The sequence below is a fragment of the Budorcas taxicolor genome, chromosome 10 (genome assembly GCF_023091745.1).
Source record: "Budorcas taxicolor isolate Tak-1 chromosome 10, Takin1.1, whole genome shotgun sequence".
Lineage (NCBI taxonomy): Eukaryota > Metazoa > Chordata > Mammalia > Artiodactyla > Bovidae > Budorcas > Budorcas taxicolor.
The window spans coordinates 87057531-87077242 of record NC_068919.1 but is presented as its reverse complement, the minus strand read 5'-3'; the positions used below and the strand labels follow the sequence as shown (position 1 = coordinate 87077242).

Here is a 19712-nt window from a genome sequence, read left to right as displayed (position 1 = left end):
TTCTCCAATGGTGACACTAGTAGCTCCCATATCAATAAACATGTTTTATGGTAAAGTATCTGTACTTCTTACCTGCTCCCTTTTCTCATTCCTGAGAAAGACAAGCTAGAGATTTTGGCCTATATCCATGATGCAGTTTTTCCAGGAAATCAGAAGCTTATATAAAACCTTCTGCAATCCCAACATGTATACATACACCTTGAACATAGAATAGAGTATCTGTAAAAGTCATACATTCATTCATTTTTACAAAAACTACTGACTGAAAGCCTCCTGTGAACCAGGCATTGTTATAAGCACTGGAGATACTTTAATGAATAAGAGATTCCTCATCAGTGATATAGGTATAATCGTTGTGCACACCTCATAGGGTTGATACAAGAAGTTAAATTCGTTTATATATATATAACAAAAGAACAGTGGCACAAAATATGTGCTTAATATATGTTAGCTGTTTTGTTATTACTTTAATGGTGAAGACAAAGATTTAAAATAGATAATTTCGTACTGTGAGCAGTGCTTTAAAGAGAGCAAATAGAGTTCTGTGACACCAAATGATTGGATGGGGAGGAATTGCTCCTGTAGCAAGGATAGTCATAGGAGGCCTCACCCTTGCATGCATGACCTTTGAATCAAGACTCAGGTTGAGAATCCAGTTAAAGAACTGAGAGCAATATTCTGTAAAGGCCCAGAACTGGGGGAAAGCAAGTTGTTAAGTTGTCCTTTCTCTGTATGTGTGTTAAAGAATGCCTAACTCAAGCATCAAAATCTAGAATGCTGCTTATTTGTTAAATTTCCAATACTTCTATTTTTCTATAAAATTTGCCATGTAGGTTATTATGGAAGTATTCAAGAAGTATACATGAGCATGAAAGTCGGTAGTATTCTATTTGGCAGAGGCCCACCGATCAGAAAACAGTCCTAAATGAGTGTGAAATAAGGTGTGTGTATAGGGTTTTTTTCCCATGGAAGAATGTGTTCTGGGTTTTTTGACCATGGCATATGTTCATTTTCTTATCTATGAATATAGATGATGCAATAAAAGACAAACATTACAAGTAGGGCCAGGTCAATGAAATTTTTTAGGCCCACTGGATTTGGAAATTATTCACTAACCTGACTTAAATTCCAATGAGCTTGTAATCCAAGATAATAGGGCTTTAGGCAATTTATATCATCATTAATTTCAAGTCCTAGTGAGCCTCAAAAATAGGGATCACTGATGCGTAAGATTTTGTTGGCACAATTTATTTGGATACTGACTTGATTAGAAGATCTCAAATAATTTAAATGCATGAGGTCAGAGAAAAATTATTAGCTTTTATAGCCAGGGCAGCAATTTGTGTATATATTTTAAGCTTCCTTGGTTTTAAAATCTAAAAGACAAAATCTGTGTCCTAAATTTATAAGTGTGCTGAGAGGACATTTTGACTTCTGAAATGACTTAATGAGGTTGCTTCTCTTCATTCTTTGCTTTTCTTAAGCCTGCTTGTGTTTGAACATTTTAGGTCATTTATAGTAAGTACACTGACCTGGTTCCCAAGGAAGTCATGAATGCAGATGACCCAGACCTTCAAAGACCTGATGAAGAAGCCATTAAAGAGGTAACTGGGAATTGATATATGTAATTATTTTAGATGAGTTTTTACATCTTCATTAACTTTCAAAGCACTCATTGTGGCATTTCTTATTTCAGATAACAGAAAAGACAAGGGTAGCTTTAGAAAAATCTGTATCGCAGAAGGTTGCTGCAGCCATGCCAGTCCGAGCAGCTGATAAACTGGCTCCTGCTCAGTATATCCGGTATGAATCATGCCTGGAGGTTTTAGCTTCATGTTGGAAGTGATTGGAGTTGGGGGTCCTGGTATTCTTTCACTATCCTTAGTCACAGTTGGAAATGCAGTTTTTTGAGTAATTACTTGATGTCTGTAGATTCTTAGTGCAAATGGTAATTAGAATTTTTTAAGATATTAGCTATCATGCTATTTTAAAACATTTTTTTTACTTTTAGAAATTAACAGTTACACAGACTATATGATGTAAACCACAGTGATTATAGTTTTCCATTTTAAAATTATATGTGTATAATATCTATATATTAGAAATATTATATAATACAATACTACTATAATTATTTGATAGTATGCTATAAATATTAATAATGTATTAATATCATTTATATAATAATAGCCATCCTTATAATACTTCTAAATTTTGAGGAATTTCACTCAACTAAATCTTTATGTGGAAAGATGATTCACATATAGATATTAGGGAAAAATTCAGAGCTGACAGGGCTGCTGCCATTATTCTTTCTGTTTTATAGCTATGATTATTTAGAAACTACTAATTTTAAGTTGCTTGCTGAGGATATTATTTTTTCCTCAAATGCAGACTTACAAAATAGGTGCTATTTTCTAGACTTCTTACTTAATGAAATTGAACACGGTACTTAACATGGTTCAAAATGGGCTGTGATGGGTTATTTGCAAACTAATACAACTCTAGTTTACATTCTGCTTAGTTGCTGTTAGTTCTCTTATCTCTGTTACTATCTGCTCTGCCTAAATATTACTGCAATTTTCTATTACTGCTTTGTGAGAGAAACTGACAATGTAGTCCAGCTTAGGATTGTAATAGAAGTAAAATACCTGTACATTCCTTAGATACACACCATCTCAACAAGGAGTGGCTTTCAACTCTGGCGCTAAACAGAGAGTTATTCGGATGGTGGAAATGCAGAAAGATCCAATGGAGCCTCCAAGGTTCAAGTAAGTAGGTGGTTTCATGAGAAGGCACCACTATTCCTAAAAGAAATATATATATATATCTCTCAAAGGAGGGAAATGCCCATCAGCATATAAATGGATAAACAAAATGTGGGTCATCTATACATGGAGTGCTTCCCTGGTGGCTCAGCTGGTAAAGAATCTACCTGCAATGCGAGAGACCTGGGTTTAATCCCTGGATTGGGAAGATCCCCTGGAGAAGGGAAAGGGTACCTACTCCAGTATTCTGGCCTGGAGAAGTCCGTGGACTGTATAGTCCACAGGGTCACAGAGTCGGACATGACTGAATGACTTTCACTTTCATACATGGAATAATGTTAAGCCATAAAAAGAAACAAATTTTAATACGTACAGTGACATGGGTGAATCTCAAAATAATTATGCTGAGAAGCTAGACAAAAACATACATACTGTATGATTCCTTTTATATAAAACTCTAGAAAATGCAGACTAATCTATAATGACAGGAAGTAAATCAATGGTTGCCTGTGAGGAAGGAGGGAGTATGGATAGGAGACGAGAGGAAAAAGAGGCATAGGCAAAGGGGCATGCAGAAACTTGGAGGTGAAGGGTATGTTCAGTATTTTAATTGTGATGATGATCTCACACAAGTAAATTGTGTTTACTTGTGTCAAAAGTTAATTGGATTGTACATTTTATGTATAGTTAGTTGTACATTAGTTGTGCCTCAATAAAGCTGTTTTTTAAGAAGGCAAAATATTATTATTTGATGAAATGATGATAATACAGTAGAGGTGAAGTGGGTAGTGATGATGATGACAGAGTTGGCTGTGTTTTAATAATTGTTGAAACTGAGCAGTTGTGATAAGAAAAACAACTTTTGAGGAAAACAGCTTTTCTCCCCCTGAGTTGCTGCCTAGGCATGTTGCAGTATGATGACACTACTCCCATGTAGAAACTGGACATTTAAATTAGGACTTGTATTTAGGATGCCAGTCATAAGTTCCCACTTTGCCTTTCCCAGGGAACATTTTAAAATATAGTTGGCTCTTCATGTCCACAGGTTCTGCATCTGCAAATTAAACCAACTGCAGATTGAAAATAGTCAGGAGAGTTTTCCCTGGGAGTCCAGTGGTTAGGACTCTGTGCTTCTACTGCAGGGTACAAAAGTTCGATGTCTGGTTGGGAAACTAAGATCCTACATGCCACGTGGCATAGCAAAAAGGGGAAAAAAAATTCCACCTAGTTTTCAAAAACGAAACTTAAATGTCATGCCTACCACAACTATTTATACAACATTTACGTTGTATTAGATGTAATATTGAAATGATCTAAAGTATAAGGAAGAATGTGTGTAGTTTATATGGAAATACTACTCCATTCTGTTTAAGGGACTTAAGCATTCATGGGTTTTGGTATGTATCCTTGACGTCCAGGAACCAATCCTTGGATACCAGGGGACTACTATAACCACTTAGAGTGAAGTCCCAGGAAACGTTAGACTCCTCTGTCCCAGCCAACTAGGTATTACTACCCTGCTCTCTGTCTCCTGCTCACTTGTGGCCTAGGACAGAGGATTGTTCGTCCTCTAGTTCTTTGCTCTCTCCTCACTTCTGGGGTCTTTAAGTAATAAATCTTGTGACTGTGCTTCATCATATGGATGTATTAAAACTGCACCTTAAATTGAAATGACCCAGTTGGATTTCACTTCTCCAGATTGGGAGCTTGGATGCTGAGAGGGCTATCTGAGGACCCTGTGTGGGTGGCTTGTGCCCCTTTTTCAGCAGGTCTTAATGTGCACATTCTTGATTGAATATGCCCGCTTTAGCTTCTCAACACATTTCTGTATAATAGATGGATATTCATTATACACACTTTTGTTTTTGTGTCTATTTGAAGCTTTATGTAATAAAAAATGAGGAGGGAAGACTTGAGTTACTGACTAAAAAGGAAAAATGTATATCATTCTGTGGTTGTGCTTTGGTTTATCCTTCAGGATTAATAAGAAAATTCCTCGGGGACCACCTTCTCCTCCTGCACCTGTCATGCATTCTCCTAGCCGAAAGGTAATCTTTGCTCTAGTTTAACATCTCTTTTTGTACTCATGATTACTAATTTATAAATAACCCCCTGTAGAATAAATTCTAGATGTCTGTATTATTACTTTTCACCAAATGTATCGTTTCCTTAACTTGTTTTTCAAAATCAAATAGGGACCTACTCAAGACTGTAACATGTGGTTCCAAAGTATGAGAATGTATATAAAATGTTAGCTGTTAGCTTTATGATTAATAACCTAACCCCTGCTTTTAATGGAATGAAAAGGGTCTGCTGTTTGAAAAGATGTTATCATAGTTGTAGGAAGTAAGTTCCTGGGATCATTAGGTCTATAATTGATAGTCCAAGTGACTTTTTTTTTAGGTATATTTTATTACCCAGCTAAAAGAAAAAGTTTTCATCTGGAAGTATTCACATCAGTTTAAATATGTAAAAATACTAACCAGCATTTGTAACTGTCAAAAATAGATTATATTCCATGTTTTATATTAAAGTTATTATTAGAAACCACGATGTGGAAACATAGTATATAGTGCCACTAAACAAATGGAATCAGGACCTTTGATTAAATCAGTATATATTGAACTATCTTTGAAGAGAAAGGTTGCACTTAGTTTTTTGCTAGACTATAACTCTTAAAAATGTCTCTTCTTCGTCTCTTTTCTCAACACAGATGACCGTGAAGGAGCAGCAAGAATGGAAGATTCCTCCCTGTATTTCAAACTGGAAAAATGCAAAGGTAATTAACTTGTCATAAATTCAGTATCTTAGTGTTAGAACTGGAGAAGGCATTGGCACCCCACTCCAGTACTCTTGCCTGGAAAATCCCTTGGATGGAGGAGCCTGGTAAGCTGCGGTCCATGGGGTCGCTAAGAGTCGGACACGACTGAGCAACTTCACTTAGCTTTTCACTTTCATGCATTGGAGAAGGAAATGGCAACCCACTCCAGTATTCTTGCCTGGAGAATCCCAGGAACAGGGGAGCCTAGTGGGCTGCCGTCTATGGGGTCGCACAGAGTCGGACACAACTGAAGCGACTTAGCAGCAGCAGCAGCAGCAGCAGCATTAGAACCTCCTGAAAAACACCCAGGTAGGACCTTCAGCCTGGGTTACTTGATGAAACCTCAGCATCTCATTTAGCTGAATGTTTTCCAGAAGGAACACCCAACTTACACGACTTTTTCTTTTTATGTTAATATATTAGAAATGTTAGTGTTCCAGGCACATGAGTTCCATGTAGATTCTCCTGGTAAAATGTAGTTACTGGAAACACATAGAGAAGGAATGAGTAGAATGAAGTAACATATCAGTGAAAGATACTATTCTTTAGAAAATTTAAATTTATATCTGAAATTCTTCCTGAAAGGATTTAGATCAATTTAAATAATCATATGACAAAACAAAATAAATGTCTGGCTATATTCAGTGCTTTCATTTTTAAATTATTTATTTCTGTTTATAACAATGCATGAATAAATTATTTAAATCCTATGTATATCTACTAATCACCAAAGCATCTAGGAGTCATGAATAATCTGTAAAATACTGCGAAATAAGTTTCCTTATCATTATTTCCTTTTCCTCCCAAATATTTCATGATTCTTTTTTTAATGTGTGAAGGCGGCCACCTCAATCCATGATTTAAATACAAATTATTCCCTAAAGGAACTTAGGGAATTCCCTGGCAGTCTAGTGGTTAAGACTCGGCACTTTCACTGCCAAGGGCCCAGTTTGATCCCTGCTTGGGTAACTAAGATCGAGCCCACAAGCCTTGTAGCACAGCCAAAAATAAGTTATACACTCATCCTGAAACAAAAGGATTGTTGGGTAGTCTGGTTTGGTATACCATACATATTTATGTATGTATAACTATGAGGCATCTTGAGCTGTCTGTAATGTAACACTCCTTGAATTAGGAATAAAGACCATGGGCAGGAGGTCATTATTTAGTAGTCTACTCAAAAGTCTGAAAGAATAAAGCTAAGCGTGGAAGTTACATAAATGTTCAAGCATATTCCTTGAGTTGTTGAAATAGAATGCAGAATTTCAAAACAAAGAATCTTAATTGTCTAGCAAACTTTTATCTTTTTTCTGTTTACTAAAATGTGTAGGGTTCAAGAATCTGATAAGTCATGAAAGCAGTGCAGCAGATTAAGTTACCTATAGATACTATGATTTTAGTGCTTTCTTCTACCTTTGTATAACTGTTACATTTACTTGATGAGCAATTCTTTAGCTGTTTGGTAGTGATTTCCTTTTATTATAACCCAAAATTTAACATGAGAATCTGTTTTCCCAGAGCTTGCACTCTGAAATGCTAGTTCTTCTGCTTATTAACTGTATGACCTAGGCTTTCTACCTCAGTGTCTTCATCTGTGAAATGGAAATAATAATGTTACCATTATCAGCCTTATAGAATTGCTGTGAAGGATAAATGAGGCCATAAATATAAAACGCTTAAACAGTCCTCCACACGAAGCCCTCAGTGTTAGCTGCTACTACTGTTGCTTAATTATGAAAAGAGATGTAAGGAGAAAGAACTTAAAATGATGGTCAAAATGGACATATATAAATCTAGTTTTAAAGACTCTATTGTTGCTCTTTGGTGACCAGTGTTTTCTGCCTGCCTTTGTCCTAGGGTTATACAATTCCATTAGATAAACGTCTGGCTGCCGATGGAAGAGGACTGCAAACAGTTCACATCAATGAAAATTTTGCAAAACTGGCCGAAGCCCTCTACATTGCTGATCGAAAGGTTGGTCTGTTGTAATTAAGTTGTTTGATGCTCTTGATAATTTGTAAATCTGTTCAAAATTACCTAAGATACTGTTATTTGGGTTACATTGCTGAGTACCCAGAGAGGCTCTCACCTGTGGTATGTGTTCCAGAGATGACATGTGCTGGTGGCAGTTCTGACCCAGTCTTGGCCTTTGTAGACTCTTATACATACCCCACCACTGGTGATTCATCTTTCCCACAACATTCTAGAATAACGGTGCTTCACTAGACTGATCCCAGTTTTGGGAAGGTTGGCACCTACTCTTCCTGGGTTTCATAATTTTTCCCTATTTCTCTTTGTCTTCCAAAAGATCAGTGGCATGGAAGGGAAAATAAACATACCGATGTATTGAATGCTACAGAAAATGGCATTCATAGTATTGGCTGTCTGTTAATATTATGGTATTAATATGTGTCTTTTAAGTTTACATGCATCAGGGTATGGGCATAGAATATACAAGAGTATATCTTCTGTGTCACAGTGAGCACCCTTATGTAAATTATTTCTTGCTCATCTATACTAAGGCTATATCTTGAGTTGATCTGATTGATTTTGAAAACATTACCACTTCCTATTATTGATATTGAAAATTGCTTTATTGCTTAATTTTATTTTTTAGATTGTTTCTAAAATGAAACAGTGAAAAAGCATTAGGGAAACACTGACTTACAAGATTGATTGAAGTCAGAGTGCAAAAGCTATTTGCAATGTCGTCTAGGCGAGTTATCTTTTGTAGACAAGAATCTGTGTTTTAATTAGCAGTAACAAATGTGAATTCTTCTAACTGTTCTTTCAAGCCAGAGTTTAGTCAGGAAATTAAATGACAGCTAAAATTCTTTATTCCTGATAGTATCTTATTTAACATCTAACTTCACTTACAGGCTCGTGAAGCAGTGGAAATGCGTGCTCAAGTAGAGAGAAAGATGGCTCAAAAAGAAAAGGAAAAACATGAAGAGAAACTTAGAGAAATGGCCCAGAAAGCCAGAGAGAGAAGAGCTGGGATCAAAACCCATGTGGAAAAAGGTATAACATACTCGTTGTTTAGTTGCTAAGTCATGTCCAACTCTGTGATCCCATGCACAGTAGCCCACCGGGCTCCTCTGTCCATGGTATTTCCCAGGCAAGAATACTGGAGTGGGTTGCCATTTCCTACAGGGATCTTCCCACCCCAGGGATCAAACCTGAGTCTCCTGCATTGGCAGGCGTTTCTTTACCATCTGGGAAGTCACCGGGGAAGCCCTAACATACTTGTTACTAAATTGAATTTACTTTGTGAATAATACTTATCTCAATTTAGAAAATCTCAGCTGTTTTTTTTACTGCATGCAGAAGTAGTACATACATGTAAAGAAAATGTAGATATTTCAGAAATAATGTAGAAATGAAACAGTAATTTCTGCCTTATTAAGTGGAAGTAATAGAAAAGAATGTGTATTTAAATGTGGGCCTTTAATATGGGACTACACCAGAAATTTTTAAAATTCTGAGCAAAATACTTTTAAAAATCACATATTATTCAAATGATAGGCTTAATTTTCTCTTACTTTTCTGGAACCTTAGAGAAAAGAGCTTTCAAACTGAACAATTCAGCTCCCCCAATGGTAAACTTAATCCACGGTTTTTCTTTTAGGCCTTTAATCATTTTCTCTCTTGCTTTATTTAGTGATCTACATAAATATTGTGGTATATGTGCTATATTAATTCCGTTAGAGTGAGAAGACTAATTCTAGTTCAAGAAAATTATGAGGGTGGTTTCAGTAATAATTCCTCATCTGGTATACTTACTCATTCAGTTCATGTTGAGCGCCTACTAGGGGCAAGGATTTAATCTAGACACAGAGTTTTCTGCTAGTCGGGTAGGGGATATAGCAGTGAACATTTTAGGGAGTGTAGACAGACAAAAAATGTTAATCATATAGTGTATTAGAAGATAACAGTCACTATGAGGGCAAAAAAGAGGAAGAATATGTAAAAGTGCCAGGAGGAGGGAGTGGTCAGAATAGACCTCACTTCCGAGATGGTAACTTTAGCAAAAAAACACTTGAAGAAAGTAAGGAAGTGAGCCTAAGGGATGAGCATCCCAGATAGAAGGAGCAGCCAGTGCAGACACCCTCAGTTGGGAGTGTATCTGCTATGTTCAAGGAAAAGCAGGAGGCCAGAATGGCTGGATTAGACCTAGAAAGCTAAGTAGAGATGAGGTGTCAGAGTAGTTAGGGCAAAGTGGCCAGATCTTGTGTGCCTTTTATAGCTTTTACTTCAAGTAACAAGGGAATTAATCTGAAGAGTCTGGAGCAGGATGACATGGTCTTGCATATGTTAGAAAGCAATGGAATGGTTATCTGCAGGAGCAGGAACACCATTGGAAAGCTATTGCAATAATCCAGATAAGAGATAATAGCAGGAGGTAGATAGTGAAAATATGTCAGGTACTGGGTGTGATTTGAAAGTAGAGCTGACAAAATTTGCTTATGGATTCGGCAGAAGGAAAGAAAAGGAGTCAAAGATGACTCCGGAACTTTTGACCTAAACAATTGACAAGGATTGAATTGCTATCTACTAATATTGGTAAGACTACACTGCGGAGAGATTTGGGAAGGAAAGATTAGGAATTTAGTTGTGGACATGTTATGTTTAAAATGGAGGTGTCAAGCAGGCAATTGGTTATAGGAGTCTAGAGTTGAAGGGAAGTAATGAAGGTTCTGGCTAGTAACCCACTTCCTTGCATATATATATAAATGTCTTACTGGGGCATGATATAAAAAACCTACTTGTTGTAACCTAGCCACTGATGATAACTCAGAGTAAAACCTCTCTGTATCTAAGTTCTCTAAACTGATTTAAAAAAACAGGATGGTTCTTGAGAAGGTAGTTAAAATTTTTAAAAATCCTCTTGCCAAATATTAATAAGAACTTACATTTATTAAGTGCTTATTATGGCAGGTACCTCTCTGAGCACTATATTACTTTATATAATCCCTACAGCAACCCTATGCAGTGGTTCTGTTATTGTCACTGTTTTACAGAGGAGGCAACAAAGGCTGAGTGGGGTCAAGTAATGGGTATAATTTCATGTTGATCTGTCGTAGAAACAGGATTTGAACCCAGACAGTCTGACTCCAAAGCTCAAGCTCTATACTATATTCCTTCTATAGCTACACTATATCCCTTCAGCATGGAGAGGGTAGAGAAAATGAAGATAGATATAGACACAGTAGATGAGATTAGGTGCAACCAGCCCCACTGTATCATGATTAAAAGGTTCTTTATTTGAAGTCAGTCTTTGAAAATATAAGGATGAACTTGGCAAATTCTTCTTTCTGGCATTTTATTATGAAAATTTTAAAACATGTAGAAATATTCTCTTGTTCAGAATATTAATAGTGATGAATACAGTGATAAAGTCATTTTCACCTGTGTCCACACAGAGGACGGGGAGGCACGTGAGAGGGATGAAATCCGGCATGACCGACGAAAAGAGAGACAGCATGACCGGAACCTCTCCAGGGCAGCTCCAGACAAGAGGTAGGTACTGTGAGGTCAATGTGAATTGTGAAGAGTGACCTTTGTGAACCTTCTAGAGAGGAGTGTTAGTCCACTGAAACCAGTTTTGCTTCTCTCCTTCCTCTTCAGGTTGATAGCTTCATAAATCAGCACCTATTTTCTTGCCCTAAACTGCTTAGTCTGCCTTAGCAGAACTGACTGTGCCTGAAAGTGAGCTTTTCTTCCGTTACCTTGTTTGCCAGCTAGGGTTGAGAAGGATGGGGATACACAAAAAGGGAATTCAGATCATATTTATGAAGAAGAAAGTAATGGATATACCTGTTCTGGTCTGTTCTTTTCCTGCTTCATATGGTGAGACAGATGGATTTATCATGTGCCTACTCCTCTAGACAGGAAATAAGCTGCTGGACCTTTATTGAGGTCTTTTCACATGCAGAATACTGTACTGAGTGAGTACAGTGGGGGAGAGAGCACCTTTTGTAAGAAGTGAAAGTCAGCCTCTTTTCATGAGCAGTTTCACTTAAAATTCAGAAAGATTAGAGCTGTCATATGAAATTGCTTGGGCAAACTGACAGAACACTGTTAATAAGTACAGACTTAACAAAGGAAATACATGTATGAACACTTGAATAAAGTAGAGACGGATTCATGAAGTCTGTGGTTCACCAAAGGCCGAGGACTGAAATTGATAAAAAGTTGAAGAAATGCTGTAATACAGAGGGGGAATTCTGAGTGAGGGTTAAATGCAAATATAAAACATTTTCTTTCCAAATGAGCAGTTTTGAATGCTCTCATCCTCCTGTGAGCTGATACTGTGTTTTTTTAGGTCATATCTTAAACAGATTCCTGCTGGTGGTATTCTTTGTTGTTTAATGGCATATTTCATCTCCTTAAATAAGTGAAGTCATGGAAAAGCAGAAAATCTGGATTTAGAGTTTAAATGTACAGTATAGAACAGAAATGAATGAAATTTGAAAGTACACAGTTAATGATACTCTGTCTGAAATTCCTAAGCTGTAAAAATCAAAATGGCTCTGTAGGTAAATTGAGCCCTTAAAACCAGTAAAGTGACTGAGAATTGATAAAGTAGAAAAGCTTTAAACTTGTGCTTGGATGAAAATTAGATTGTCTATAGAAATCATTTTAAGACCTGAACCTCTAGTAAAGTAAATGATGACAGTTATCATGGTATCATTGTGATGTAGATTACATACATACCAAAACAGCAGGGGAATTAAGTTCATCTGAATGTCAGACATCATACTGAGTAATCCAGTCATTAGACATATTTTTCTCAAAATTCTAATAGGATAAAATTACTAAATGTTGTTAGGTAAAAATTGATTCTATCTTATTGAAAATGATTCATGTGGTATACCTAATTTGCATCCAGTCCCCCTAACCCTTTATAATAATAGCAGATACAGACCATAGCAGTTTCATATCTCAGCATGTGTTACAAGAAGATTGCTTGTATTAAGAATGATTCTTTTGAGAAAGTACAGCCTGTTCTATAGGTGCTATTGGAAAAACTGGATGGCTACATGCAAAAGAAGGAAAACCTTATACCATGCACAAAAAAACTCAAAAGCAGTTAAGGGTTTGAATGTAAGACCTTAAACTGTAAAATTTCTAGAAGAACACTAGGTAGTAAGCCGTTTGACATTGGTCTTAGCAATGATTTTGTGAATCTGACTCCAAAGGCAAAAGAAACAAAGGAGAAATAAACAAATGGGACTGTATCAGAATAAAAACTTTCATACGATGAAGGAAGCCATCATCAGAACAAAAAGGCAGCCTACTGAGTGGGAGAAGATACTTGCAAATCATATATTCAACATGAGGTTGATAGCCAAGCTATAGAAAGAACTACACCTCAACTAAAAACAACCCAGCTAAATGGGCAGAGGCTCTGAATAGACATTTTTCCAAAGAAGACATGCAGATGGTCAAGAAGCACATGAAAAAATAATCAACATCACTAATTATGAGGAAATGCAAATCAAAACCACACACCTGTTAGAATGGCTGTTATCAGAAAGATAAGAAATAGCAAGCATTGGAGAGGATGTAGAGCAAAGGGAACCCGCATGCACTGTTGGTGGGAGTATGAATTGGTGCAGTCAATATAGAAAACACTATGGAGATTCCTCAAAATATTAATAAGAGTAAAACTGCCATATGATCCAGCTTTTCCACTTCTGGGTATTTATCTGAAGAATACAAAACACTAATTCAAAAGGTATAAGCATCCCTGTGATCACTGCATTAAGGAGTTCATGATCTGAGCCACAGTCCGCTCCTGGTCTTGTTTCTGCTGACTGTATAGAGCTTCTGTATGTTTGGCTGCAAAGAATATAATCAGTCTGATTTCGGTGTTGACCATCTGGTGATGTCTGTGTGTAGAGTCTTCTCTTGTGTTGTTGGAAGAGGGTGTTTGCTATGACCAGTGCGTTCTCTTGGCAAAACTCTATTAGCCTTTGCCCTGCTTCATTCCGTATTCCAAGGCCAGATTTGCGTGTTACTCCAGGTGTTTCTTGACTTCCTACTTTTGCATTCCAGTCCCCTATAACGAAAAGGACATCTTTTTTGGGTGTTGGTTCTAAAAGGTCTTGTAGGTCTTCATAGAACCATTCAACTTCAGCTTTTTCAGCATTACTGGTTGGGGCATACTTGGATTACCGTGATATTGAATGGTTTGCCTTGGAAACGAACAGAGATTATCCTGTCGTTTTTGAGATTGCATCCAAGTACTGCATTTCAGACTCTTTTGTTGACCATGATGGCTACTCCATTTCTTCTAAGGAATTCCTGCCCACAGTAGTAGATACAGTGGTAATCTGGGTTAAATTCACCCATTCCAGTCCATTTTAGTTCTTGGATTCCTAGAATGTCGAGTTCAATCTTGCCATCTCCTGTTTGACCACTTCCAATTTGCCTTGATTCATGGACCTAACATTCCAGGTTCCTATGCAATATTGCTCTTTACAGCATCCATCCTTGTTTCTCTCACCAGTCACATCCACAACTGGGTATTGTTTTTGCTTTGGCTCCATCCCTTCATTCTTTCTGGAGTTACTTCTCCACTGATCTCCAGTAGCATATTGGGCACCTACCGACCCAGAGAGTTCCTCTTTCAGTATCCTAACTTTTTGTCTTTTCATACTGTTCATGGGTTTCTCAAGGCAAGAATATTGGTTTGCCATTCCATTCTCCAGTGGACCATATTCTGTCAGAACTGTGTCAGGTTTCTTAAATGGAAGAAAGTAGGGAAAACCACTAGACCATTCAGGTATGACCTAAATCAAATCCTTTATGATTATACAGTGGAAGTGAGAAATAGATTTAAGGAACTAGATCTGATAGACAGGGAGCCTGATGAACTGTGGACGGAGGTTCGTGGACATTGTACAGGAAGACAGGGATCAAGACCATTCCCATGGAAAAAAAATGAAAAAAAGCAAAATGGCTGACTGGGGAGGCCTTACAAATAGCTGTGAAAAGAAGAGAAGCGAAAAGCAAAGGAGAAAAGGAAAGATATAAGCATCTGAATGCAGAGTTCCAAAGAATAGCAAGAGATAAGAAAGCCTTCCTCAGTGATCAGTGCAAAGAAATAGCGGAAAACAACAGAATGGGAAAGACTAGAGATCTCTTCAAGAAAATTAGAGATACCAAGGGAACATTTCATGCAAAGATGGGCTTGATAAAGGACAGAAATGGTATGGACTTAAGAGAAGCAGAAGATACTAAGAAGAGATGGCAAGGATACACAGAACAACTGTACAAAAAAGATCTTCATGACCAAGATAATCATGATGGTGTGATCATTCACCTAGAGCCAGACATCCTGGAATGTGAAGTCAAGTGGGCCTTAGAAAACATCACTATGAACAAAGCTGGTGGAGGTGATGGAACTCCAGTTGAGCTCTTTCAAATCCTAAAAGATGATGCTGTGAAAGTGCTGCACTCAATATGCCCGCAAATTTGGAAAACTCAGCAGTGGCAACAGGACTGGAAAAGGTCAGTTTTCATTCCAATTCCAAAGAAAGGCAATGCCAAAGAATGCTCAAACTACTGCACCGTTGCACTCATCTCACACGCTAGTAAAGTAATGCTCAAAATTCTCCAAGCCAGGCTTCAGCAATACGTGAACCGTGAACTTCCAGATGTTCAAGCTGGTTTTAGAAAAGGCAGAGGAACCAGAGATCAAATTGCCAACATTGCTGGATCATCAAAAAAAGCAAGAGAGTTCCAGAAAAACATCTCTTTCTGCTTTATTGACTATGAGAAAGCCTTTGACTGTGTGGATCACAATCAACTGTGGAAAATTCTGAAAGAGATGGGAATACCAGACCACCTGACCTGCCTCTTAAGAAATCTGTATGCAGGTCAGGAAGCAACAGTTAGAACTGGACACAGAACAACAGACTGGTTCCAAATAGGAAAACAAGTACGTCAAGGCTGTATATTGTCACCCTGCTTATTTAACTTCTATGCAGAGAACATCATGAGAAACGCTGGCCTGGAGGAAGCACACGCTGGAATCAAGATTGCCGGGAGAAATATCAATAACCTCAGATATGCAGATGATACCACCTTTATGGCAGAAAGTGAAGAGGAACTAAAAAGCCTCTTGATGAAAGTGAAAGAGGAGAGTAAAAAAGTTGACTTAAAGCTCAATATTCAGAAAACGAAGATCATGGCATCCGGTCCCATCACTTCGTGGGAAATAGATGGGGAAACAGTGTCAGACTTTATTTTTCTGGGCTCCAAAATCACTGCAGATGGTGACTGCAGCCATGAAATTAAAAGACGCTTACTCTTTGGAAGGAAGTTATGACCAACTTAGACAGCATATTAAAAGCAGAGACATTGCTTTGCCAACAAAGGTCCATCTAGTCAAGGCTATGGTTTTTCCTGTGGTCATGTATGGATGTGAGAGTTGGACTGTGAAGAAAGCTGAGCACTGAAGAATTGATGCTTTTGAACTGTGGTATTGGAGAAGACTCTTCAGAGTCCCTTGGACTGCAAGGAGATCCAACCAGTCCATTCTGAAGGAGATCAACCCTGGGATTCTTTGGAAGGAATGATGCTAAAGCTGAAACTCCAGTACTTTGGCCACCTCATGCGAAGAGTTGACTCATTGGAAAAGACTCTGATGCTGGGAGGGATTGGGGACAGGAGGAGAAGGGGACGACAGAGAATGAGATGGCTGGATGGCATCACCGACTCGATGGACATGAGTTTGAGTGAACTCCGGGAGTTGTTGACAGGCAAGGAGGCCTGGCATGCTGCAATTCATGGGGTTGCAAAGAGTCAGACACGACTGAGTTACTGAACTGAACTGATGATCACTGCAGCATTATTTACAGTACTCAAGATGTGGAAGCAGGCTAAGTACCCATCAACAGATAAATAGATAAAGAAGGGGTGTGTGTGTGTGTGTGTGTACACATTAGAATAGAACTCAGCCATAAAAGTGAAATCTTGCTGTCTGTGATAACCTGGGTAAACCTTGAAGGTATGCTAAGTGTAGTAAGTCAGAGAAAGAGAAACAGGGTGTGATTTCACTCACGTGAAATCTACAAAAAACAAAACAAAAACTCATAGATAGAACAGACTGGTGGTTACCAGAGAAGGGGGTTGAGGAATTAGTGAAATGGGTGAAGGAGGTCAACTGTATGGTGATTGACAGTAACTACACTTTGGTGGTGATCACTTTGTGTAGTGTTTAGATGTCAAATTATAATGTTGTAGTTCTGTATTTTCCTCAAGGGAAAAAAGAAATCTCTAGCAGTTCTTTTCTGTATCAGGAATGCCTAATTGTAAAACCCTGTCTCTTCCAATAATCATGTATCTGAAATACTGTAAGAAATGCCATCCTAATTGTGCCTTATCAAGGAATATATATGTTCATAAGATGTGAACTGGACGTATTTATTTCCTCTGCTTCTGATAATGGTCGTACTGAAGTTGAAATTCGTCTTGTCTGTGAAGAAGTTTCAATTTGTGGCATGGTATTTCAAAACAGATCGAAACTGCAGAGAAATGAAAATCGAGACATCAGTGAAGTCATTGCTCTTGGCGTGCCCAACCCTCGGACTTCCAATGAAGTTCAGTATGACCAAAGGCTCTTCAACCAATCCAAGGTACACAGAGTCTAGAAATAGCATGTCTTAAGTGTTGATACAAATGACAATCTTCAGGGAAAAGAAAATTAGCATATGAGACATTTGCATCAGCCTAAGGTATGCTGGTGTGATGGGGAAAAAAAAGTCAGAAGTTGCATATTGTAACTTAAGAAACAAGTTAGAATAGCTCTTAGAGTTGGCTAGGATTTGAGACACTGTTAGAAAATGAAAGAAATTAGGTAGTAAAACTTGGTTCTGGTATGTGAGTCTTTTATTTCTATAATAGAGCCAGTGTCCTATAAAAGTGTCTCTTGGGTTATTTTTTGTCGATATTTGCAAAAATAATTTTTTAATGCTATAAAAACACAAACTTGGGATCTTTGAAAAATGAAGCTATAAAACCAAAGTACTCATCAGAAAGTCTGATTTCTAGTATCAGTTGTCATTAACTAGCTAGAACACCTTAGGCCTGAGAAAGTCCCTTTATGTTTTAATTCACCCAACATTGATGATTTACTGTTATGTAAGTCAGTGAGATCAAAGGTAGACATGTCTTAACACTCAAGGAACCTGCAAGTCTACTGGAAAAGACAGATACATGTATATAAATAAAGACAAGGCAGACTGTGCTAAGAATACAGAAGTATAAATGTCTTCTGGGGTATAGAGGGGTCCCATCTTCCCCTGCAAGGCTGGGAGTCACCCTGCGGATTGTTCCAGCAAACATGCTGAGAGCATGGTATCCGAGTCACAGCAGGACAGACTCACGGACCCACCAGGGGGGTGACAGGGTACACACGTCCCCAGCACGGCTGTAACCACATCAGGAGAACCCAGGTCCTCGCCCCGACCCTGCACCAGCTGAGTCAGGGCCTGGCTTCCCGCTTCTAGGCCATAACCATGGTTCAACAGAGACCATGACCCCTCACACCCCAGGATACCGTTTCATGAATAACAAAGTCTACCTTCGAAACCAAAAAAAAAAGAAAAGTTGTGAGGAAAAGTTTTATCAAAAGGCACCTTCTTATATTAATGAACCATCACAATACAAGTTTGTTGACTTGAGATTTTCATTGAGAATATTGTGTTACACTTCAATAGTGTTCTCACACAGTTAAGGGGTTTAACATTACTACTATAAATGGCATCAGATAAAATGCTTTGCAGTTCTTTCATCTTGCAACTGTGTCTGCACAAATGGATTGTCAAGTGCCTGCTTATACTAGTATCCTCCAGTTTTAAAGACCACTTTGCTAAAACAGTCGTTAATGAGTACCATATTTAATGTAAGGACCCAAAGGTGATATGAAGAAAAAAGAATAACTGTGACCGTTTTTTTTTTATTGAAGGATAATTGCTTTACAGACTTTTTTCTGTCAGACCTCAACATGAATCAGCCATAGGTATACATATATCCCCTCCTGTGACCATTTTTTAATAACCTTTTTAATTTGTAGTTCAGATTGTTGAACATGTAAGCTGTAAATGAGCAAGGGTTTACTCTTCCTAAGAATGTAATCTGATTCAACTTTTAATAAAAACTTGCACACTTTAATGTCTATTTTTCCACAGGGTATGGACAGTGGTTTTGGATGTGGGGAAGATGAAATTTACAATGTTTATGATCAAGCTTGGAGAGGTGGAAAAGATATGGCCCAGAATATTTACAGGCCCAGTAAAAATCTGGACAAGGACATGTATGGAGATGACCTAGAAGCCAGAATAAAGACTAACAGGTACCAGGGCAGACCGCTCAGTTTTAACATCTACACCAGTGAAAATAAAGTGGTTCATAGTCATTTCTCTTTTTCCCTAGATTTGTTCCCGATAAGGAGTTTTCTGGTTCAGACCGTAGACAAAGAGGCCGAGAAGGACCAGTTCAGTTTGAGGAGGATCCCTTCGGTTTGGACAAATTTTTGGAAGAAGCCAAGCAACACGGTGGCTCTAAAAGACCCTCAGATAGCAGCCGTCCCAAGGAACATGAGCATGAAGGCAAAAAGAGAAGGAAGGAGTAGATACTTTGTTCAGAGTGAACGAACTGTTATTGATAACCCTAATGATGCAAGTCATATGGGGAACACTTTGTACATGGCCAGGATAAAAACCAAATCTGGGTGTCAGAGCCCAGCACTACTTTTTATTACAGGAGAGGGAGGGGGGTATGGAAAAGTTCTACTTTGAATTATTTAGTTTTTTTAAAAATGGGTTGTGTTTGTGCTTCTCCTACCTTTTGGCATTTATAGAAAATACTGCCCCACACGTGAAATTAAGGCCACTTTCAAGAGACGTTAGTACTTTGGGGTTAATATTTTGTCTAAAAATGACTGCTTATGAATAAAGTGACCCCAATCACAGCAAGTAGAAAGAAGGATATTCGCATATTGGAACTGTCCTGCCAAATGATGTTTGCCCCTGTTGTGCTGTTGATTTGGAGTGGGGAAAGTAAGCTCTTGCTTGGTGCAGCTATTTGTTTCAAATAAAAACATTTAGACA

General features: G+C 38.0%; 1 protein-coding gene across 2 annotated transcripts in view; it reads left to right on the top strand.

Moving 5' to 3' along the window:
• Positions 1 to 19709, top strand: part of SNW1 (SNW domain containing 1) — a 36787-nt gene extending 17078 nt beyond the window's left edge. Inside the window, exons 4-14 of one of the 2 annotated variants that reach the window (XM_052646779.1) lie at positions 1509 to 1604; positions 1697 to 1803; positions 2667 to 2771; positions 4747 to 4816; positions 5482 to 5547; positions 7447 to 7563; positions 8469 to 8610; positions 11013 to 11109; positions 17120 to 17237; positions 18792 to 18955; positions 19036 to 19355. In XM_052646779.1, coding sequence (XP_052502739.1) covers positions 1509 to 1604; positions 1697 to 1803; positions 2667 to 2771; positions 4747 to 4816; positions 5482 to 5547; positions 7447 to 7563; positions 8469 to 8610; positions 11013 to 11109; positions 17120 to 17237; positions 18792 to 18955; positions 19036 to 19234 — 1281 coding nt within the window. In that variant the 3' untranslated portion in view covers positions 19235 to 19355. Of the gene's footprint in view, positions 1 to 1508; positions 1605 to 1696; positions 1804 to 2666; positions 2772 to 4746; positions 4817 to 5481; positions 5548 to 7446; positions 7564 to 8468; positions 8611 to 11012; positions 11110 to 17119; positions 17238 to 18791 lie in introns of both variants that reach the window. The other variant, XM_052646778.1, reaches the window with a different exon arrangement.
• The last annotated feature ends 3 nt before the right edge of the window (positions 19710 to 19712 follow it).